The 22,402-nt window shown below is 45.1% G+C and overlaps 9 protein-coding genes across 9 annotated transcripts; 5 read left to right on the top strand and 4 right to left on the bottom strand.

Annotated features, from left to right (window-relative positions):
* Positions 1-199: 199 nt before the first annotated feature.
* Positions 200-1,885, bottom strand: TRUGW13939_01755 (uncharacterized protein; the record flags this gene model as incomplete). Its single annotated transcript, XM_035484953.1, has 1 exon — positions 200-1,885. The coding sequence occupies one exon, from the start codon at positions 1,883-1,885 to the stop codon at positions 200-202; it is 1,686 nt and encodes a 561-aa protein (XP_035340846.1).
* A 574-nt stretch (positions 1,886-2,459) lies between these two features.
* Positions 2,460-3,743, top strand: TRUGW13939_01754 (uncharacterized protein; the record flags this gene model as incomplete). Its single annotated transcript, XM_035484952.1, has 1 exon — positions 2,460-3,743. The coding sequence occupies one exon, from the start codon at positions 2,460-2,462 to the stop codon at positions 3,741-3,743; it is 1,284 nt and encodes a 427-aa protein (XP_035340845.1).
* Positions 3,744-4,663: 920 nt separating this feature from the next.
* Positions 4,664-6,321, top strand: TRUGW13939_01753 (uncharacterized protein; the record flags this gene model as incomplete). Its single annotated transcript, XM_035484951.1, has 2 exons — positions 4,664-4,827; positions 4,878-6,321. The coding sequence occupies 2 exons, from the start codon at positions 4,664-4,666 to the stop codon at positions 6,319-6,321; spliced, it is 1,608 nt and encodes a 535-aa protein (XP_035340844.1).
* A 996-nt stretch (positions 6,322-7,317) lies between these two features.
* TRUGW13939_01752 (uncharacterized protein) lies at positions 7,318-8,346 on the bottom strand (the record flags this gene model as incomplete). Its single annotated transcript, XM_035484950.1, has 1 exon — positions 7,318-8,346. One exon carries the CDS (start codon positions 8,344-8,346, stop codon positions 7,318-7,320), a length of 1,029 nt encoding a protein of 342 aa, XP_035340843.1.
* Positions 8,347-10,090: 1,744 nt separating this feature from the next.
* On the top strand, positions 10,091-11,818 carry TRUGW13939_01751 (uncharacterized protein; the record flags this gene model as incomplete). The annotated part of the gene is made up of 5 exons (XM_035484949.1): positions 10,091-10,504; positions 10,585-10,919; positions 10,964-11,001; positions 11,201-11,504; positions 11,566-11,818. The coding sequence occupies 5 exons, from the start codon at positions 10,091-10,093 to the stop codon at positions 11,816-11,818; spliced, it is 1,344 nt and encodes a 447-aa protein (XP_035340842.1).
* A 268-nt stretch (positions 11,819-12,086) lies between these two features.
* TRUGW13939_01750 (uncharacterized protein) lies at positions 12,087-13,458 on the bottom strand (the record flags this gene model as incomplete). Its single annotated transcript, XM_035484948.1, has 2 exons — positions 12,087-13,223; positions 13,285-13,458. Coding segments are annotated over 2 exons (1,311 nt in total), but the record flags the coding sequence as incomplete, so codon positions are not given.
* A 1,730-nt stretch (positions 13,459-15,188) lies between these two features.
* TRUGW13939_01749 (uncharacterized protein) lies at positions 15,189-17,551 on the top strand (the record flags this gene model as incomplete). The annotated part of the gene is made up of 10 exons (XM_035484947.1): positions 15,189-15,356; positions 15,411-15,568; positions 15,628-15,734; positions 15,809-15,906; positions 15,958-16,117; positions 16,181-16,248; positions 16,318-16,626; positions 16,685-16,930; positions 16,983-17,178; positions 17,229-17,551. 10 exons carry the CDS (start codon positions 15,189-15,191, stop codon positions 17,549-17,551), a joined length of 1,833 nt encoding a protein of 610 aa, XP_035340840.1.
* An 871-nt stretch (positions 17,552-18,422) lies between these two features.
* Positions 18,423-19,337, bottom strand: TRUGW13939_01748 (uncharacterized protein; the record flags this gene model as incomplete). The annotated part of the gene is made up of 1 exon (XM_035484946.1): positions 18,423-19,337. The coding sequence occupies one exon, from the start codon at positions 19,335-19,337 to the stop codon at positions 18,423-18,425; it is 915 nt and encodes a 304-aa protein (XP_035340839.1).
* A 921-nt stretch (positions 19,338-20,258) lies between these two features.
* On the top strand, positions 20,259-22,222 carry TRUGW13939_01747 (uncharacterized protein; the record flags this gene model as incomplete). Its single annotated transcript, XM_035484945.1, has 7 exons — positions 20,259-20,398; positions 20,467-20,586; positions 20,930-21,003; positions 21,056-21,418; positions 21,475-21,572; positions 21,630-21,663; positions 21,777-22,222. 7 exons carry the CDS (start codon positions 20,259-20,261, stop codon positions 22,220-22,222), a joined length of 1,275 nt encoding a protein of 424 aa, XP_035340838.1.
* Between the last annotated feature and the right edge of the window lie 180 nt (positions 22,223-22,402).

Genomic DNA, 22,402 nt, shown 5'->3' with positions numbered 1-22,402 from the left:
TAGTTAGGAGACTTTGCGGCCTTGGCGTTCCTTAGGGTTAGAAACGTGCCCCAGAGTGGGCCCACTGATCTACGTTCAGCCAATAAGAAACATTTACTCCAACTTTAGTCGTTCTTTTCATACGCAGCCAATCACAGCAATCTGCGCAGGTTAGTATATTGATTATAGGAATATGTATAGATACACGTCAATACCCATGTCACCCCCGCTGAATGCTTGCACCAACTTCGCCAAAGTGCTTCAAAAAACGACCACGAACGACTGTCGCATCGTCCATCTCGCCCACAGCAATCGGCCATAGCACTCGAGAAGCCCCATCCTCGAATCCAATGGGACATCCATCATCTTGCACTATCTCAGGTGCAGCACTCATGTACCCTGGGTCGACCGTGTTCATTGCCACCCGCTGTGCCCACGCGTTTTCCGCCTCGGTTTCTGTGATCATGTTGACAGCAGCTTTGGACATGTTGGTGTGAACATGGTATCCTGCTTTGGGCGCTTTGTTTTCCAAAATCCCTTCTCGTGATGAGACATTTACAATGTAACCCTCTGGCCGGGGGGCCCCGGAGCGGTGACCCATGATATGCAGCAGTTCCCGGCACAGGATAAGAGGCACGAATGAATTAACAGCAAAGGCACTGATAATATCTTCGTAAGGGATTTCTTCGACAGTCTGCACCCACGACGATCTTTCAGTCTTATTGTCATGTCCTCCGAGACCCTTCAAAGGCGGATGTTCGTAGTCTTCAGGAGTTAAAGAGCCATTTTTGATTTGACGCTGGAAATTACCCTCAATGCCAGAAACCCACGCTGCCTGCATACCCCCTCGTACTCGCGGTTCGTATGTGTGTCGTGTTTCAGGAAGAAACTTTTGTGATTGGTCAGAGGAGCTGTCTTGTAGATGTTTTTCCCGGACAATAGCAGCCACCTCGGACTTGACAGGGTCAGTGAGCGTTTGGGCAGCGTTATTTATTAGAATGTGCAGTTTCGACTTGGTCCACTCTCGCAGCAGCCATTTCACTGCAGAAACAAGCTCAAAGGCATCTCTGGCAGTGCGAAAGTCCGCTCCAATAATTCGTAACCTTGACGACCATTCCTCCGCGTCGTGCTGTTGGGCATATCTCGATTCGGCATCGTGAGGGTACCGTGTTGATACTATGACATTCGCCCCGCATCGTAGTAATCGTAAAGCAGTGTGGAATCCCAGGTTGACGCGTCCTCCTGTTACGAGTGCAGTTTTTCCCCACAGATTAAACTTTGGGGGATAGGCCAGCTCAGACATGGTGAGATTGAAGGAGCCGCATGGCCGACACAGTGCATTGTAGAGATAATGAGATTCGGAACGGAGGATTTTTTGCCTACAGACGTAGCATTTGCGACTTGCGTTGGCGTCCAATGCCGACGAGAAAGCAGTGCGAAAAATAGGGTCAATGCCCATATGAGCATTAATAGCGTTCATAATGTCCGCGAGGGGCGTAGAGTTGGTTAATCTTCCGGTGAGATTCTTCTCCTTTTGAAGATATTCTAGAACCTTAATCGCTGCAGAAAAATCTTCTGGCGTTGGTGTTATAGCAGTAGCTATCCCAACATTACTTTCGCCGCTTTGGTCCCGGTCTAATTGATGTAGATATGCCTTGATTGATTTGATTATACCGTCATATTGCAGTCGCTTCACGCTCGGGTGTACTTCCTCTTTGGACAAGTGATTTGAAATTGCGACATATAGCGGCGAGGATGGTGAAGAGGACGCTGGTAGGTATACAGCTAGCATACTAGGCATTTTATTGTCGCGGCATCGCTGCTGGTCGCGTCGCAAATGTTCTGCGATTGCGGCCGGCGACTGGGATTCAATGAATCTGTGGCACTCTGCTGGGGTACGCAGCATGTTTTCACCGGAATAAAAAGGATTTCACGCAGTACCGTATTCTCCTCTGTCTTGGCCACGGTCTTTATATGCGGCGTCCAATGTTGCGTTAGTACAACACATTCAGCTTGAGCCCCTCCCCGCAATGAGTCAAATCTTCGGCAAAATTCCGGCCGCACCCACAGGTTTTATCAATCTAGATTATGCAGTTGGGTTAGATCTGGCAATTAATCGTATGTTTTTGCCAGTAAAATCCAGATATTGATATATAACAGCAAAAAAAAAGAAAAGAACGAAGACTCCAGATACAAACAAGTGTTCTCGTCTAGGCTGCTAAGAGACATCTGCTTCTACGCCTTTCGACATCTTTCGAACAGTGCAGATCTATTCGAATTCAAGCGACATTGTTAGGTTTGCGAATATCCTATTGGGTGAGTCAAGTGCTGCCTAGAAATAACAACTTGATTTTTACACACCTAGTGTAACCGATGACTCACTCATACATCGCACGAGTTCGTCCAAATTTGTCCAGCCATCGGTAAATATCAGAACAGCAATAACCTGACATCAATTCGTGCCATTTAATCGAGCAAAAATGCAAGCTCCTCTACCTGTTATTGTGAAGCGGTTGGCTTCCACGCCGCCGGAAATCGTCTGCGAGATACTGAACGACTTGCGAATATGGGACGTCCTCCGTCTGATTTGTTACAGTGACCCAAGAATAAACAATGCTGTTCTTCTCAATCGCTGGTACGGCGAGATTTTCGAACAGAACATCGACCTCTTACTTGCCATGCGTGAGGTTGTACAACTGTACTCGGACTTTGGGCGTGAAATGCGCTGGAAACTTGCCCCTCTGGATTCACCGCTGGCACTTTTAACGGGAACTCCTTCCGACATAGGACGCCATCTTTACAGGAGGAATATAGCCATGTCCGAAAGACTAGTATCCTCGAGTTCAGCGACCCGGGGGTATCCTGCATTGCCGATACAGAAGGATGGCGAGAACCAGTACTATATTATCATCAACGAATACATGAAATTGAAAATTGCGCTACATCTACACGGGCTTTCCAATCGACGGTTTAAATTTCTGCCTCTCTATTACGACAAGTCTAACCCTTTGCCACCTGAATCGACTGATTACACATTGGATGGAATAAAACGGCGATGGCACACTTTACGAAACTCACAGAGAAATCTGGTGGAGCACAGAATTAGACAAGTGACACGTGCTGCTGATTTGTTTGAATCCAATCCTGATATTCTCAAACTGGCTTCAGATCCTGGGCAGCACCAACGGAAAAATATAGCGCATATCATCGGCGGAATGAGGAGAATAATGCAACAAATGTCAGACAATAGCATGATTCGAGGAGACAGCAATTCTGGAGGACGTTATTTCTTTGTGTATTTTCCCGTTGTTCCGTTTGATGCAAGCCTCCGGCTTCTGCTGAAGAAACTCAAGGCTCGTCACGAGCGCACTCAGAGTAGAACAGAAGAGGATGACTCAATTAAAATACTCCTGGCTGGCCTCAGCTCGATATATACGGCCCCTGAAAAATGGCAATGGTCCGAGGATACTGAACAGCCGTGGAAACGACGAAGAGACATAGCCATAACTCACCCAGAACGAATTCCTAGAGTTATGTACAAAAGCCAGCCTTACAACGCGCAACATAATCCATACACGTCAGATCTTGATTTTGAGCAATTGAAATTTGTTTCAGGATACACAAAGTTTTACCGGTTTCTTCCCAATGCGCAAAGGGAGGAATACACGGGAAATCGAGAAGCATCGTGGGACACACACGACGACAGAGAAGTGGAATGGTTAGAGGCGTTTGTCAAAGTATACAGATCCGTTTATGGAGACTAGTCTATGGAAACAAGTGCTTGATTCTGGTGCGGGCTTATCTGAGTCACGCTCGATGTTGTGAACTAGGATATCGGCAAGCTAGTTTTGACCGAGACATATTTCGGTGTCACTAAATAACATTACAGGTGATCTGTATCATGTTTTTAATCGGGAAAGGTTAAGTTAGTTTTATACTAGTGTAATGTATCTTGACCTTACTTAATCGATAAAAATTCCCAAGTTAATTAGATTCTGACTTCCTAAAGTCAAGCCCAAAAGAAAATTATTGATAAAGAGCTGAGTATAGTGACTATCGGATTTGTCTCTGTCATTATACCTACTCCAACTAATTTCTAAAAAGATTTATCTTTAAAAAAAGGTTTATAAATGTAAGACTCCAAGGAAAAGCTTCTTGGACAAGAAAACGGAAGATGATCAGTATGGTAAACTATCGTTAAGGCCTCATACTCTTCATTGTGTCTAACATTGAAATTTTTCACTTGCTAAATTTCTGAACAAGCTTAATATTTCCATCATGCACTCCTATAGAGATATGTCCTTTAACGCCACGATACATTCACATGTAGCCATGGGGCTACCGTATAATTATTAGGAGAACCCCCTCTAAATGCCTATTGTGTCAAGTGACACTTTTCCCCGCAGCTGCGCTTGGCTACTTCCCCATATTCCTCCCCATGTCTACCTTGCAGCCACGGCTATAAGTCTTGCCCACGTACTACCCCAGTCCCCGCAGTCGGTAAACCTAGAAAAACAGTCCACTTGCATAATAATCACTCGAAATCAGGAATCTCATTATTAGAAAATATTCATCGTACGTATGTATATAAGCCTTAATTTTTGTGCTTTAAAACACACATATTGACATTTTTTTCGAGACTCCCCTCTATATCAAAGGAATCTCAAATCGTTGGAAAGACAAGATGGCCAACATCGATGTTGACGCGATTGTTGTGGGTGCTGGATTTGGAGGTATCTACACTTGTAAAAAGCTTGTGGACCAAGGCCTATCTGTCAAGGTGATCGAAGCAGCCCCAGATGTTGGAGGAACCTGGTATTGGAACAGATATCCAGGCGCTATGTCGGAGTAAGTTCACAAAAGAGATGTTTTTGACGTCTAGCGACTGACTTTATTAGCACACCCTCCAAACTCTACCGATATTCCTGGGATCTCGAAGATCTCCGACAGTATCGTTGGAGCCGTGATTATTTGAAGCAGCCGGAGGTGCTAGCTTATTTGCAGCACGTAGTGACGCGGCATGATCTGCGCCAGCATATGCAGTTCAGCACTGAGATGAAAGCTGCTTCTTGGGATGAAACCCGAAGTCTATGGACAGTTTTGCTCTCCTCTGGAAAGAAGCTTACAAGCCACTATCTTGTCACCGCTATTGGGCTTCTGTCGAAACAGAACTACCCCGATATCCCCGGCCTAAAATCATTCAATGGTGAAATTTATCATACGGGGAGCTGGCCTGCTACACATGACTTTAAGAACAAGAAAATAGGAGTGATTGGAAACGGGTCAACCGGCGTCCAAATTATAACGGCATTGGCAGATGAAGTCGAGCAATTGGTATCTTTCCAACGACACCCCCAGTATGTTGTACCTGCAGGTGACAAGGAGGTATCACCCGAGGTCCGACGTGATATTGACAATCGATGGGAGCAAATCTGGACCCAGGCTAAAAACAGTATGTTGGGTTTTGGATTTGAAGAGAGCACTGTGCCAACTTTCAGTGTCAACCCGGAAGAGCGTGAAAGGATCTTTGAAAAAGCCTGGAAAGAGGGAAATGGCTTCAATTTCATGTTCGGCACCTTTTGTGATATCTCCTATAACGAGGCGGCCAATGAAGAAGCCCAGAACTTCATCAAGAGCAAGATTCGAGAAAAGGTGAAGGACCCAATCAAGGCAGAGAGACTTATTCCAAAGGACTGGTTTGCACGCCGACCATTATGTGACATTGGGTACTATGAAAAGTTCAACAAGCCTAATGTGGATATTATCGACATTAAAGCGAACCCGATCGCCGAAATCACCCCCAATGGCATCCGTACACAGGATGGAAGCGAATGGAAGCTCGATGTTCTTGTATTTGCGACCGGGTTCGATGCCGTAGATGGAAACTACAAACGAATGCCAATTCTTGGTACATCCCGAAGGTCCCTTGCAGACTCCTGGCGTGAGGGACCTGAGTCATATCTCGGAGTTTCAGTTCCGAATTTCCCTAACCTGTTTATGATCTTGGGCCCGAATGGTCCGTTCACCAACTTGCCTCCTACAATTGAGATCCAGGTCGAATTCATCTCACACCTCATTTTCGAAGCAAATAAATCTGCCTCCGTCAACCCCGAGAGACAACCTTTGGTGGAGGCCGAACCTAACGCGACCAAGGAATGGAGCACAACGTGTGACGAGTTGAGTGCCAACAGTCTGTTCCGAAAGACGGATTCTTGGATCTTTGGTGCAAATGTTGCCGGAAAGAAGCCTTCGGTGTTGTTTTATTTTGGCGGTCTTGCAAATTACAAAAAGGTGCTGGAAGATGTTATCCAGAATGGCACCAAGGGATTTAATACATTTTAACATGCGAGCTTCACCATCCATATTTTCGGTGTGTTAGGAGTCTGTTTGCTCATGACCAAACCTTGGGACTGTCAACTAGTGCAGTTCGAACTTCCGTTGCTTTGTGCATATTCTGATTGTCATACATATGGCTTCTAATACTGCCACCCTTGGACCTTCTAACTTCAATAATACATGTAGTGATGAGTGCAGTTTTCTCGTTATGACATACATGCGACTCGATCTGTTCGGATCCATCGACTAGCTGTACTTCAATATTGCGTATGCAATTTCTAGGTGTCCTATGATCGCAAAATTATTCCCATAGTTTTATGTAAACTAAATCAAATAGCGCATAAATCCAATGTTGATAAGGTGCTTATGGGTGGTGGTACGCTTGGTCTAGTAGATCCCATGTTGCCACGGCTATGTGGCCCTGAGTGGTGATACCTGCAAACATCTATATTTAACGACCAAATTGGCCCGGGCATGTGCTTTGTCAAAAAGTGGAGCAGGGAGTCTACATCTGAAATGAAAAATCATCAGTAGCATGGGAGACCTAAGATCAATGTTCCCAATGGGTGTCGGGTATTACACGCGTACAGTGAACAGTACATTGGCCGGCATGGCATAGACCCGCGGCTATAAACAAGCGCCGCTATTCAAGACGCTCATCAACATGATGATTTTCAAACATCAAGAGATGTCACCGTGTTCTTGCCAAGTGGGTAAGATACTCAGCCTGCCTTACATAATAGGGTCACTGGAATACGCTGTTGTAACACTATCATTAGAGACCTGAAAACCAACTTCTAACGCAACTGTTCAATTCAGTCTCCCCAACACATTCTCTAGTTATTTACCATACATTGCTGTTAGAACCAGTAATGTCATGGTCACAGGAAACACTAGAGCCGAGAGAAAAATATAATGTTTAGTTGGACAATATTATTGGATCTGGCCAAGATATAGCAATAGCTCATTGTGAACAAGACATGCGAAAATAAACTGCTCTCATCACGAAGCGACGGGCTTGGAATAACCACCAAACACCCGATCTTCCTTCAAAATTAAAGGGATCTCATCTTCAGCCAATGAAGCAAATGTTCCCTTCTCCGAGGGTGCCCAGCCCAATTTCCGGAGTCTGTTGGCACGGTTCCTGGAGTTTGACCCGGCCACGACTGGCGTGTAATCCCCAAAAATATCATCGAATTTAGAACTGGGAATAGTCTTGGGTTCAGATTCATCAAAGCACCCTGCTTTCTGTAGAATACGTCCAATTTCAGCCGAGCATTCGCCCCACGAGAGCTCCTGACCATTCTCACAGAAGAAATAAGGGTTTTGCAAAACCTCGGCTGTGGATGTACGCTCCATCCAGTGCAGCAGTATCACGTACGCTCGCGCGAGATCCTTGACGTGGACGTGGCTCCAGACCGACAAACCCTTACCGACTTGACCCGCGTACCCGTGCTTGAGAGAATAACGGGTTATGGTAGGCAGTTGAATCGACAAACGCTTTTCTCGGCTACTGACACCATAGATAAGAGGGGGGATCATGATGGACATCTTGGAATGACCGGCTAGCTCCTTTCGTGCGCGCACAATAGCCAGGTCAATCAAACGATGAGGTGCAGAGTCAGGGAGAGCGTCGATTTGAGCGGGGTTTTCGTCATCAAACACAGTGTCACTCTTATAGTTGCCTTCTGAGTTGTCGCCTAGTAGACTGGCACCACTTGTATGGATGTAGATTGTTTGCAGTCCTTTCTTCTCTCGCTGTTTGACGCCATCGATGACCGCTTGGACCGATGGCAAGTGGTCTGCAGTCGCCGTGTGGAATACAACGTCACTAACGGCGACCTGGTTTGTAATGATTTGGGAATCATCGAGTGTTCCAATAACAGCTTTAACGCCCAGCTTTTCGAAATCGGCGACGGCCGATTCTCCACGAACCAGCGTGGTAATAGTATGCTTGTTCTCACTGAGGATAAGGTCGAGAACTTCCCCACCAATAAAGCCAGGTCCAATTAGGAACACAGAAAACCCCATTATGAGTCACCTGAAGGTACGCTTAGATAGATATTAAGAATAGTAACCGTTTGATGTTGAGAAGCTGTATCCTATAAATATGTCAAGTGAGGGGCGTCCGTGGGGAAACCGGATGAACCATTCGGCTAGTTACCCCAATGTCTCCGTGCTTTGAAATCATGAAAAATCTCTTATTGCGGAAACATTACTACATGTATCAGACAAGAAGGAAAATTTGCGTTAAGTTACACCTCGGTCTAGGTCTCGGTATAATGGTCGCCTTCGAGTCGAAATTTGGTGCATTCCGTGTTTGTGGCAAAAGGTGCGCACATCTTAATAATTCCGCCTTTATAAAATACCAAATATATTAAAAATTATGCAATTCTCATTCTAACTAGCCTTCAGATTGCCGATTGTCACGCATTGAATGTTTTGATACTCGTGCAAGACGTACTTGCTTCCTTCTCTGCCCAATTCACTCTCTTTAATCCTACTTAAAGGTGCCTCGGCCTGTGTTGACGCCAACCATACCATACTGGAGCTTCCTTGTCACTCGCATCACGCGTCCAACATTGTTACTAAAGAAGCACCCATCTAGACCGTACTTGGCTACGTTTGAAAGCTCTAATGCCTTTTCATCGCTGTCGAAAGTGAAGATGGCCTCCAGGGAACCAAAGGTCTCGTGCGAAACTTCCAGTTTTGGAGCTGTTAATAGCATCGATAACACCCCCCCTAAATAACTCCGAGCAATTAGCAAGTACCACTCCCTGGATGGCTCGATCACAGGAAATTTCTTGCCACAAACTCCTCTTTTCGTTGATCCATCCAGACGTCACAAAAGGGATTGATTTTGGAAATTTTGAAGTAGAAATATACTCCAGATGTCAGGTCAGGTTGTTTTGAAGAATCCATAGCTTGGAAATATGTTTAAGCAATCTTGATGTCATCCCTGTTAAAGCAGTAAACAAGAATAGACCAAGTCTCCAGCTCGTTTTGATATCTGAATACGGGTATATATCACTGGTCCGTACAACTACATGTACAATGTCTATCTCGGATGACTGACAATCAATACCAGTTTGCACATCTGCGTAATGAAACTAGCTATCTCTCAGGTGGGCAGGAGACGAAGCTCGATTGGCTCGAACTCCCCAACGAGATAGTTCTTCTGGGCCTAACAAACATGCCAAACATGTCAAACTGTCGCTCCGCGAGCACTAACACTTTCTTGGTCAGCGCCATACTTATTTGTCCTATATAGCCTGCTCAGCCTACACAGTCTCATGAGGCTTGCATATAGCCGGCCATGACACTTATCTAGGTTATATTTAATATTAATTGAAATATTAACTGGCTAGTTTCAGCTAACATATATTTTAATAATATTATTTAAATTATCTATTATTACTCCTATTATTATTACAAGCTTTAGTATGATACGAGAATAAAGAACAAGAAAAGAGAGGAGGAAAGATACATTAAAAATCTCGAAGATCCACCTACGCCTACCTCGTTCGCCCAAACAATACTATCCGCGTGATCATCTGTAGCCCTTACTCATACTTTTCCTTAATGGATATACAAATAAATCCAAAATCCAACAATAAATGCCACTAATACTATGTTGGAATAACAAAATGCTTGTGTTCTCATTGGTTGTATCCTCGCCCCGCCTGACACGTACCCCTCGATAAGCCAAACAATTCGTTTTTCTAATCACCATCCCAATATTCCTCTCACCAGTTGACATCTTTATAACTCTATCATGGCAACCGAAAGCCCTACCATTCTTCTTATCCCAGGGAGTTGGCATCAAGGCCCTACCTTTGAGCCAGTCGCAAGCTTACTTCGGGCTCGCGGACATGTGGCGGAGACCATCACTCTGCCTTCAGCTGGTGGGCCAACGTCGAGTACTGCAACAGACGATGCCAAACACATCCAGGACAATTATTTAAAGCCTCTTGTTGCGCAGGGCAAGAACATAGTTCTCGTCATGCATTCGTATAGCGGCCTCCCAGGAACAGAGAGCGTCAAGGGCTTCGCCCGTAAAGATCTGGCTGCCCAAGACAAAAAAGGTGGCGTGGTCGGCCTCCTCTATGAATCAGCCTTGCTGCTCCCAGCTGGCCTAAGCGTTGCATCGGCTCTTCCTGGTGGATTGGATTCGTTCATGGAGCTTGATGTATGCCCTCTTGTGGTGGAACTGCAAAGGAAACCTAAGCCGCAAAAACAGAACACTAGTTACTAACGTTGTACTTCCAGGGCGACAAAATGTATCCCAAAAACCCAAGGGAGAAGTTCTATAACGACCTTGATGACGAAACTGCCGAAAAACATCTGGCCGCGATTGTGTACCAGGCTGCACCCTGTGTCCACACCCCTCTCACGTATGAGGCCTACCGCGACGTGCCAACTAGCTACCTATTCTGCACGAAAGACGCAGGTTTCCCGCTTATCGCCCAGCAGATGATGGCAAAGATCCCTGGGGAAGGGGTTGTGCGCACTTATTCAATAGACGCAGGCCATTTTGCCATGTTAAGCCAGCCGGAAGCTGTTGCGGATGTGATCCATCAGGTTGCAGAGGCCACAATCTCTATGTAAATATGAAACTAAGATCAACAGACTAATCTCTGCTGGATAGAATAGACTTTTTGCAAACCCACTTAATTTTCTTGATTTGTACATAAAATAAGCATTAAGATTAGCGTTATTAAACTATTGGACGGATCACCACCACCCCCAATATCCAAAGCGCCTTAGCGCGTCGCTGGAGATGTCTCCCTGTAAACAGCCGGGCTAGTTGTCTTCTTCCCGTATTACCCCGAATCCGTGGTATCTGATGCAATAGAACACACCGTATCTATCCCATAAAATACAGCAATTACTTTCAAAATGACCAATTTCGCCTTGCTGCTATCCCTGGCAAGCCTTGCCCACTTGGCTACAGCTACAGCGCAGTACACGCCGCCATCATCTCTCAATGTCACAACCCTGACCGCGTCCAACAATGCGTCTGTTCTTCAGTGCTGGTCTCTATCATCAGGTTTCAGCACGTCCACCGAACCCGGTACTTCCGGGGCAGCAATCGCCAACATTGGCATTTTGGACTCGACTGCAAACGCGACCTTGTCCGTCCTCCCCGCTCAATTCGATGGTGGAAAGCATAATGCACCAGCAGCACAGTACGTAATTCTATCTTTCCTTGCCACCTTCCTGGGATAGTCATGCTCATGAAATCTTCAGATGGGTCTTCTTTCTCTCCGGGGTGGCACACATCACGCTCCCGCATTCCTCAGATGAGGCCTTTGTTGTTGGCGGTAAACACGGAGGCATTTTGGCTCTCGACACTGCAGATGTGAGTGCCGATGGTCATTTCACCGTGTATCCAACCAACGAAGTGACGACGGCGCTGGAACTGCCTCTTGCGGACGGCAAGGTGCCCCCGCATGTCTTGTTGCACGATGGGCCATGCACGGCGGAGGAGCAGAACTATTAGGCCTAAATCTCGGTCTGTTTTTAACATGTTGACTCTTTGATCTCGAGCTTCTGGGATTTCAAATAAATACAGACTTGTTTTAGAATTTTTAAGTGGCAGTCATGATCATAGAATACTTTATTTTTTGGAATCTTTTCTACATGAATTAAAACTTTACCCCGAACTCATATTATACATTCAGTCGCTTGTCGTTGAAAATCGTGAGAACTTCCGTTAGTAGGGTGATGGCTCGAATTTCTAAGGTCGAAGGCCAGCAAGGCAACGAAAATCACGTATGCTCTTTTTGATTGCGCCGTAATACTTCCATAGGACCCTCAATCCATTTGCGCGATTTCTCGTCCAAAACATTCCATATACTCGTCACCATGGCACGTGCACTGCGATCGGAAAACCACCCCTGACACACCTCTCCAAAGAGAGAAGCGTAGTGAGCGAACAATATAAGGGCTATCGGGTTCTGTTCTTCTAACAGCTCTATATAGCGGGTTGGCACGTTGAAAATCCAGAAGAAGACCTCGGCGATGAGCCGATCTCGTGTGTACGCACGCTTGATTCCGGATGGACTATTTTCATTGGACATCAATTCCTCGTCTTGCGTCAAAATGGCCGAGTAAGTGTGTCTGAGGCACATATATACCTCGTTGTATGTGTCCCGTTCACTTTCGTTCAGGTCCGGGAGCGATTCTTCGCCGCACCATAATCGTTCTAGGCGCTTCAATTCATCTGGTAGGCATTCCTGAACTTTCTCTGATGTAATAGACTGGATCTGTTTAGATGTTGCGTTTTTGAATTCGTCTTCGTACATAAGAAGCGCCAACGGGCCCTTCCGTATATTTTCAAAGCTGCTGCCATTCACATCGCGGATTCCCCGGGTTAGGCGAATCCACTTGCAATCAAACATACCGGCCTCTCCGTATTCATCACCGGTGGTGGCGAGTGCTAGAATAAGAATCACTATCGACAGTGCAAAAACAGCATCATACTGATCCTCGGTGGGGTTTGCGATTGCAAGCTGATATAGGCTCAGCGAAATAGCCTGGTGTTGCGATGCATAATCGATTAGCTGCCGGGAATCTTCGGACTCGGTATAAGCAGCCTGCAATGCCGACAGGGAAAGCAGACCATGCAGCAAAAAACGGTGGTCAAATCCGATTTGAACCATCGAGGTGGCCCAGAGATTCTGAATTTCTGGATGCGAGGCTAGCGTGCGATTCGTCTGCGTGGTGAAGTTGTGAAGCATTGCCAGATCCACCAGACTAAACTCTGATGTTTGGCCGAACCTGGAAAAGTTTAACCATGGTACGGTCGGTGTCATAGATGTTGATATCACGGACGGTGTGTGACTTTGACTGTCTGGAGGCGGCAAATCTGGTTTCATGCCCATGAAGCTGCAGGCGCGGTTTGCCTGAATACAGTTATCGCAACGAGGTTTGCCCTCATCGCACTGCAAACAAGAGTCAGCAAACCACATTCATACATTCAACATTGAAGTTTGTTGTCCTCAAGGGACCGGGAGCAATTTGAACCTTGATGTGGCGCTGCTTGCATTGGCTGCAGCCATTGCGTGATTTGTGATGGTATTTCCGTTTCTCTTTACGGACCGACTTGGACTCGGCGGGCATCACAAATTCACACGACCGCTATTCTGGATATTATACATAAAGTCGATTGAGAGGGGAGAATTATATTCTGGCGGTGGTTGATGGTGCTCTAGTCCGATTGGCTGAGGTGCCCCTCCTTGATTAATAAGCGCTTTGTAGTAACTACAAAAGGCTAAGATCAGAAATTATTACAAGAAGTCAATGTATAAAAATTGATTTATTGAATAATTAAGTAAGGGTCGAATTAACACATGCCCAGAAAACAGGACTTTGAATTAAGTTAACTGTTCTTCTAATTTTCGAATAAATCTTTTCAATGCTCCATGTCTCTCTATGGTTAATATATATGTACGTACATGCGGCATGCTGTGGGCCAAATTGCTTCAATGTTCCTATAATTGATATGTAGCATATACGTAAACATTTGAAAGAGATGTGTAGCTACCTCTGCTCGGTCATCACTACTATTTTTATAATATCGTATTACATACTAATAATTAGTAAATAATAGCTTTGAAAAGTTATATTTTACTATCTACTAAAGACTTTCTATAATATTTTTTCGATATATTGTTATTGCACGAGATCGCTCGGGGCCTATGGCCAGGCCACGTTGATTACTTATTTGGCATGCATCCGAGTTCATCGCTTGCTCATTGCCCTAAAAAAGTAACGCGCGCTCCAATTCAACACATGAGCGAGACTGAAAAGTGGTAACCGTTAGTTTCTGCGGCACGAAAGATGAAGGTTACAAAAGGTTAAGGTCTGATGACCCGTAGAAAGACACAGTCAAGCTCAAATCGACTGGTAGACCGTCATGAGTTTGGCCGACAGGGTAAGGATGTAGCTTTGGCAAGGATAATTATTTTAACAAGTTGCATTTTAGGGAGGATCATGCGTGTGAGACATAAATATGGAGTACAATCAGCCCACTACAATGAATTATGTTACCTGAAAACCGATGCAGGGAATTTTTCGCCATGTCGGCGAATTTCTGAACGAATCACCAATCGACATCAAATATTTCCCATAGAAGAAGAAGACAAGTATATCTCCACTAAAATAGGCCCTGCAGGTTGAAGAATGAAGAAGATGTCTGGTTTGTGGGTTCGCTCTTGCTTCCTAATCGAGCTAGCGCCAATTCAGTTGACGCCTTATCGGAACAGGGTTTTGCAAGAACCATCCTAAGTGGGTCAAGTATTCATCACCCCCAAATATTACCGGAGACAACCAGCCCGAAAACCGAATGCCGCTTAAAGCATTGGTTTAGGTTACCCAAGTGTAAATTTTAACTGGAGTGACTGTAGAAGACAAGCTGTATTCCTCCTTTTGGCATTTTCCCTACATGACCAGAGAGACTTCAACCTGGATAAACCATATTCTGAATCCTGATAGTACATTCGGAATACTTGGAAGAACAACCATTAATATCTGCAAAACTGTATAGAGAGGTATTCTTCTAAAACGAGAATCCACATTCCAGGAGTTGTAAAAGGTTAGATACACACGCTTATATTGAGTAAATAAGCTTTATGTCGCTCGAACGTTGGCCACGAATTTAGCAAAGGGGTAGATTTCGCATTTTAGTTTGGGGGTAATGTCAATGGTCAGCGTTACATTTTTTGACGCCTCTACATGTAAACGATGATAAACCCAGGGACTCTGGTTTAGAGTTTTTCTATTTATTAAAACATCACCATGGCATTTCTTGCTCTCGTTGTCTGTTAGTCGTTCTGGCCGTGCTTTTGTAGCTGAGTCAGCCAGTCAAGATGCCTTCTCTATTAAAAGTATCATTATTGTATTTGCATTTCGCATTTGCTGGATTTTCACAAGCGCAGCAGTTTTCCAATCCATTCCCTCCAGGCCAAGCCACTTCTGATCCGCTTGTGGTTGACTTGGGTTACGCTACATACCAGGGAGTATCCACAGAGCTGAATGTATGGTATGGGTAAGTTTTGACTCTAATTAATCGGTTTTCACGCCGTTAAAAGCACTTTGGTAACCATAAAGTCAGAATTCCGTACGCGGAGGCGCCGGTTGGACCTTTGAGGTGGCAGCTTCCAGTTCCTCCAAATTCTACAAGTAACGGCACAATTCTGGATGCTAGTTTATGGTCGTATATCTGCCCCCAGTCGTCAAATGGTGTAAGGTGAGTATATTAACTCTCCACAGCCTAGAAATCTTGACTCTTATTGACTGTTAAAATAGAGGAATGCCTCCATTCTCAGCCAATGGAGGAGAAAATGAGGACTGCCTAACGCTGAACGTTTGGGCAACGCCGAATGCGACAGACTTGCCTGTTTTTGTCTGGATTCGTGAGTTTCTTTCTTCTCGTCCTTTAAATTCCAGCAAGTCATTATCTGTGTTTTATATTAAAATTATATCATAGACGGTGGAGGCTACGACAGCGGCTCTTCCCACTACGACATTCCATTCTTGATCAATAGTTCCAAAGATAAATTTATCGGCGTGTCAATTCAGTACCGTGTATGTATTTCATCCGTACTAGCAAATATCCTCGACTAAGGGTCTTTTAAGCTTGGGGCATTCGGTTTTTTGTCTTCGGACGATGTCCACCAGTTTGGAACGCCAAATGCAGGCCTGTACGATCAATATCTAGCACTACAATGGGTACAAAATTATATTGGCTTATTTGGCGGGAATGCATCACAGGTCACATTAGCTGGAGAGTCTGCAGGTGTGTTAACTATTTGATGCACGATTGCTCCTGAAACTTTAGCATTGACATTGATATATTTAGGTGGTGGTGCGGTCATGCTACAATCCATGGCTTATGGAGGCCAGATAAATGATACTTTATTCAGTCGGGTTAGTTATTCGACCATTTGTAAAATTCTTGAAAATCGAAAAGGAATAGTTTCTGACTTGATAGAACAGGTTATGATCGCCAGCCCATATCTTCCTCAGCAATACAATTATTCTGACTTCGCCCCTTCGCAAAGCTACTATGCTTTCGCTGAAGCAGCAGGTTGTTTCAACGGCCCCACCAGTGAAACGGAGTCAGTTTTTAAGTGTCTAGTTGAACAAGACACTATCACTCTCCAAAATGCATCTTATACTGTCACTATAAACGCTGAGTTCGGCAAAGCTGCTTTTCTGCCTGTCACAGATGGCGTCTTGGTGGAGACCCGTCCTAGTGCACAATTACCAACCGGACTGCTCAATGGAAAGCAGGCTCTCATTGGGGTATTCCTCTTCCCTTCTTTAGGATCTCGCTCATGTCTAAACTCACATACGGTTCTAGAACAATGCCGACGAAGGTGAAATGTTCGTGCCACAGACCATCACTACCGAACAAGATTTTATCGACTATGTCGAAGGCATCTTCCCACTCTTTGATGATTCCGATGTCCAGCAAGTGTTGACGCAGTATCCCATTTCAACAACACAGGAAGCAAATCAGATACGATTTGCTACAAGCGGAATCGACAATACCACGACGGCTGTCACTGAGGGTCCATTTGCAACGGGACAGCAACAACGTGCTAATGTATGACCATTTCTCATTTAACATTTTTCTATCTGTGTCTGACCTTAAACAGAATTTATACGCTGAGATTACATTTACTTGCCCTGCCCAATGGCTCGCGGAAGGGTTCAGCATTAACGGTCATCAAAGCTTCAAATACCAGTATTCAATTATTTCAGCTTTGCACGGAAATGACTTATTTGCGTACTTTAATTATCTTGGTTCATTGCCAAATAATATGGCTCAAACATACCGTGACTCTGTTGTTTGTAAGGAAACTCTTTGTTCTCAAAATCAAGCACATCGCTAACAAACAAAGCATTCATAAACAGTTTCATTGTAACTGGAAACCCCAATATTCAAACCATCTACAATTCTACTGTCCCGACAGAAACCGCTGATGTCCTCGCCTCATGGCCAACATATAGTTTGGACAACCCGATCCAGGTTAATTTAAACCAAACTGGTGGCGTCTTGACAACAGGAACTGATCCAAGAGACCCCTTTGGCTACCCGATCAATCTGTATGTTGACCCTGGATTGCAGCCGAACTTCAGTCTCGTCAATGCATACACCTGGGAAGGGGGAAGAGGAAATCGGTGTGACTTTTGGAAGAGTATGGGTGCTAAGGTACCTGGATAATGTCATAAAGTGCGCCATTATCTATATGGCCATGGAGATGATTCCTCTGTTCCTTTTAGAGCTCTGGTTTCAAATTTTATCTTGCGTGTGGTGACTTGGAGGAGGATTATTCTTCACATGTATATATCATGGGGAACTTGGGATTAACATACAGTGGAATATCAGATTGATTATCTATTTTTCTATTCACCATAGTTTATTTCGTTGATGTGGCTCTTTTCGCCTTCGTGATTGAGCCTTAATTTAAATCAAGTGGGTATCTAGAAGCTTGAACGGACAATGACACTGCCCATAGGCATCTAATGCTCCTCCTACACGGTACTTATCTAGTTATTATTGTAGAAGTTTACGGACTAGTTGCTATTCTCATATAATCAGCCAGCTACGAACACAAAACGAGAACTCTGTGGATTTGAGACAGTTGAGGCCAAAGCAGCCCCTCCTACGTGCAGTGCATCGGGTTGGCTATTAGATACGAGCACGCGCATGCCCTCTGAAGTACCCAGAGTTGATGCCTACGCCTTCCGCCCGAAATACAACGCAAGAAGGCAGATGTCTCCGTCAGCGCAGCTTCAAGCCGAGTTTTTGACCCCAAAGAAGACGGAGGATAATGATTTCCTAGCTAGATAGGTCCTAATTATCTCTAGCTCCAGATGGACAGGTATTAAAGAGTAGAGCAGATGAGAATAGATAATATATTACAAACTAAACAAAAGATTCCCAGTATATTCAATCCACAGACCTTTCAGTACGTAATATTTTATACTGAATTCGAAAATTTGAACTTTATTAAAACATTGGAAGATAATATCACGAGATTGTCAGAAAACGCCTACAGAACCATCGAATTTTGATTTATTGTTATTGTCCCTCATACATACTTCGACCTTAACTGGGTAAGAAGTCGTACATCGTCATCAGAAGGCGCTGATCCAGTTATACTTTCCGCCAAACCAAGCATCTCTTGTTTCCAGTTCGGGACTTGCGTGTTATTGCGCATACTAGGTACCCTCGTCAGAAGCCAGAGCAACCCGGTGAACACAAAACTCGGCGCTGTGAAAGCAAGATAGTGTATGAATTTGGGCGTGATGCTATTCCCAAGCTTCTTGGTAAGCAGAAGACCTTCCCTGGCAGCCCCAGCACTGAGCTGTGCTTCCGCCCATGTTACTCCTGATTTACGCTCGGCAGCTGCAACGGTCGCACTCAATATACCAACGACCATGGCGGCGTGTGTGCGTAGCCAGCTTTGCATATCAGGCTCGTGGACACATTTTATTCCGGCGGAAGAGAAGATGGGTCGCCATTTGGGTGATGCGATAATGGTAATTTGGCCAAAGGTCATAAATTTGTGCACCAATGCTCCGTCGTGGAAGAATGCCATAATCGCTGGAAACCCCATAATGCAGCGTTCCTTTCCCAAGATATCGAAGTACTTATGCAGTGATGCGAAAGTATTGAACATGAAAAGAATTTCTGCTGTTTTTGGACACGCCTTAAGCGTAGTGAATAATGGCTCATCAAATTGGCGCTCTGTAACGGTAAGAAGAACTAGGTCCCAAGGCTGCGTGGTGTCGAGGGATCCGACAGCTTTTACAGGGGTATTCGAGATTTCCGTCGCATTCTCCGATTTCTTTGCCAGGACACCGCCGTTATCCTCGAGGTTCGCAAGTCGCTGACCGCGACCTATGATTGTGACATCGTGTCCGGCCCCAACAAGATGCACTGCAAAGGCGCAGCCTACGGGACCAGCGCCAACGATGGCAATCTTTGTCTTTTCTGCGGTCATAATATTGAATGTGGAGTCTGTAGTGGTAAAACTATTCGGAGTGTAGTTAAGTGTTAAGCTTTAGTTGGTTTCGATTTGATTCGGGCCAGCCGGGGACTTGTTAGGGGCACATACAGATACTTACATAAGGTTGATTTATTATAGCATTGTTACCAGCAACCCGCATTCCGCAACCATGTAATACCTCAAAAATATGGAGCAGGTTTGGCGTCTCTCCGAAGTTGGTTTCAGACTCCGATCAACACTCTGAACATCTTATTTCCCCACGGGAGGTTTACAATGCTTGGTTGGACTTTGTGGCCCCAGAAACGTGGCTGCTTACAGTGACTAGCCACAGTCGTACAGCAATGGGTTTCCGCCCCAGATTTCTACAAAAAAAAAAAACATTCAGGGTCCGTGTCTAATATTACAGCGATCGAAATCTAAATTCCAGGGTAATATGGGGGCTTCTCGCTGAAGAATTGCGCCGATGACCGAGGACAAGTCTAAAATTGCGATTAGAAGAAACACATACACAAAATAATGAAGCTCTGCCATAGGGCAGAGGCTGCCTGCGGTCTTACTGCTGAGCCAGGGATATCTGGTGACTGCAGCAATTCTCGCTAACAAGACTTCGTGGCATCAGTATGTCATCGCTCCTGAAGACCTACATCTTGTTCCTCTTTCTGTTCTCTCAACCACCCCCGGCAATATTCCCGGCCGTGACGCACTGATTTCTAGATCTGGAGTGGCGCGATAGCAAATGACAACTTTTTGGTTACATCAGAGAAACCCATGTACCCCTAAATCAAAAAGCTTATATTTTGTCTCTCCTAATCTATACTAGTCATCTAGTTGCAGTAGACAATACAAAAGTAGCTCCTATCCTAACATTATACAATCAACTGTCTTCCACTCCTCTCCCACGTAAATGCAATCGCAATGTATACCAAACGGAATCCGGCTTGGACTCTGTTCCTATTGAGCACCTTACCTACTGGATGGACTCTTTCTTTTGAAATACCATCAACCCCTCCAGCTAATTCTAGTGGGATTCTCAGCGCCGCTCCGGTCGGTGTGTCGTGAGTTCCGCAAATATCCCCCTTCACCGAACGTGTCGCGATCTAACCAGCTACTTATATAATAACAGCTTTGAATTTTTTGCCTTTCCCGGCTACATGCAAGATGTTCCTGGAACAGCGCAATGTCTAGCCAACTTGGAAGCAGCAGCTGGTGCCAGTCCTACAATTCGAATCGGTGGTACCACACAGTATGATCTATCTCCCTGAAGATTTCTCTGGTGATGGTTTTCGTGTTTTCGGTAAAATGAGACAGGTATAGAGAAACAGTTATAGCTGATTTTTTTCTCTGAATAAAGGGATCGTGCAACCTATGATTCTACATTACAAGAGGCTGTCTCGTACACAGTTTCTTCGGCCGGTGCTGCCCCCGACTCGTTAACATACGGGCCATCTTTTTTTTCCTTGGCAAACACTTTGCATGGACCTGTGATATTGGGTATAACAAAATACAATACCGATTAGTACTGGTTGTGGTGCATTTGCTAATATTATGACAGGGTTAAATCGTCGACTTGATAACATCTCTAATAGCATCGCCGCAGCACAAACGGCTGTTGGTGCAGTGTCCAATCTTAGCGCATTTGAGCTAGGGAACGAGCCTGACGGTAGAGTACTCCCGTTAAATTATTTTTTCCACATGTCTGAACTTGGATTTAGCGTATTCCAACTCCGATCCAATCGCGGAAGGAAATACCTGGTCGGCTTCGGCCGATGCTTCTACTCAGGTCTCTTGGCAGGAGTCCGTTGCATCCGCTATTGGAAAAACAGACATCATACAGGCTGGAGTGTTCTCATCAAAGAAGACATTTAATGTTCAAGAGCTTTCTGCTGCTGAGGGGAGTGCAGCAGCCTATGTGAAATCATTCTCTGATCACTATTACCCGCAAACTGCAGGATACGACAATTTGGAGCTTTTGATGAACCACACGGCAATCAAGAACAGTATATCATGGGCTGTAGACGAAATCACTGCTGCCAAGAACCTGTCAAAGGATTTTGTTATGGGTGAAACTAATTCTGGTTAGCTATCTTTCCGGTACTGAAGGCGACAAAATCACACTGACTGGAGTAAACAGCAACTGGTATAGGTGGAGGCGCCGATGTTAGTCCTACGTACGGGGCAGCATTGTGGGTTCTCGACTACGTATTGCAAGCAGTCCTAATCGATATCAAGGTGAGCTATTAATTCTTCATGGTTTACATTTTCAACCGAGAAACTAATTGAACGTAGGAACTATATTTCCACCAGGGAACTATTGGTAATTGTAAGTTTCTAAAATAAAATTGGGCCTCTTTCTGGGGGGGGGGGGGGGGGGGGGGGGGGTTCTTTTGCCTGCGCATTATTTGGGCTTCTTAATAACAATTTGGTGACCTATAGGTCGGTATTGCTGGTGGGGGAGATACGACATGGGAGCACCATATTATGGTGCCTACATGGCTTCGCTCGCGTTGAGCGGAGCGTCACGAATCGCCGAGTTCGATACGGGCGACCCCAGATATGCAGCATACGCCATCTACAGCGGAGATGCCCCGGTCAAGGTTTTGCTGTACAATTCTGATTATTTTACCGGCGGAACCCGCGATTCTGTCAACTTCACCATTTCCGGCATTCCAAACACCGCGGCTACTGCCCAAAGACTAACGAGTAGCTCCGCTACAAACAGAGTTGACGAAGGTGCTACTGTTACGATCGCAGGCCAGTGGTTCGCCAATGGTACGTGCATTCAGACCGGAACTGAGTCTTTAGAGACAACCGCTGTCTCTGACGGAGAGGCAACCTTTACTGTTGCAGCAGCTGAGGCCCTGTTAATTAGTATTGTGTAAATCTGGTTCTAGGACATGATAGATGTGCATTGGAGATGCTACTTGTACGAGACAGCCACGATATACAGCTACTTTCCGCCAGAAATAAATCTAGAGAGTTAATATAGTCAAAGTTGTTGTCGATGCTTAAACCCTTTATTACAATTTGGAGAGAGTGTCAGAGAGTTTCGCTAGAGGTTC

The sequence above is a fragment of the Talaromyces rugulosus genome, chromosome I (genome assembly GCF_013368755.1).
Source record: "Talaromyces rugulosus chromosome I, complete sequence".
In the NCBI taxonomy this organism is placed as follows: Eukaryota; Fungi; Ascomycota; class Eurotiomycetes; order Eurotiales; family Trichocomaceae; genus Talaromyces; species Talaromyces rugulosus.
The sequence above is the reverse complement of the archived record's forward strand: the minus strand, read 5'-3'. Positions and strand labels throughout refer to the sequence as shown.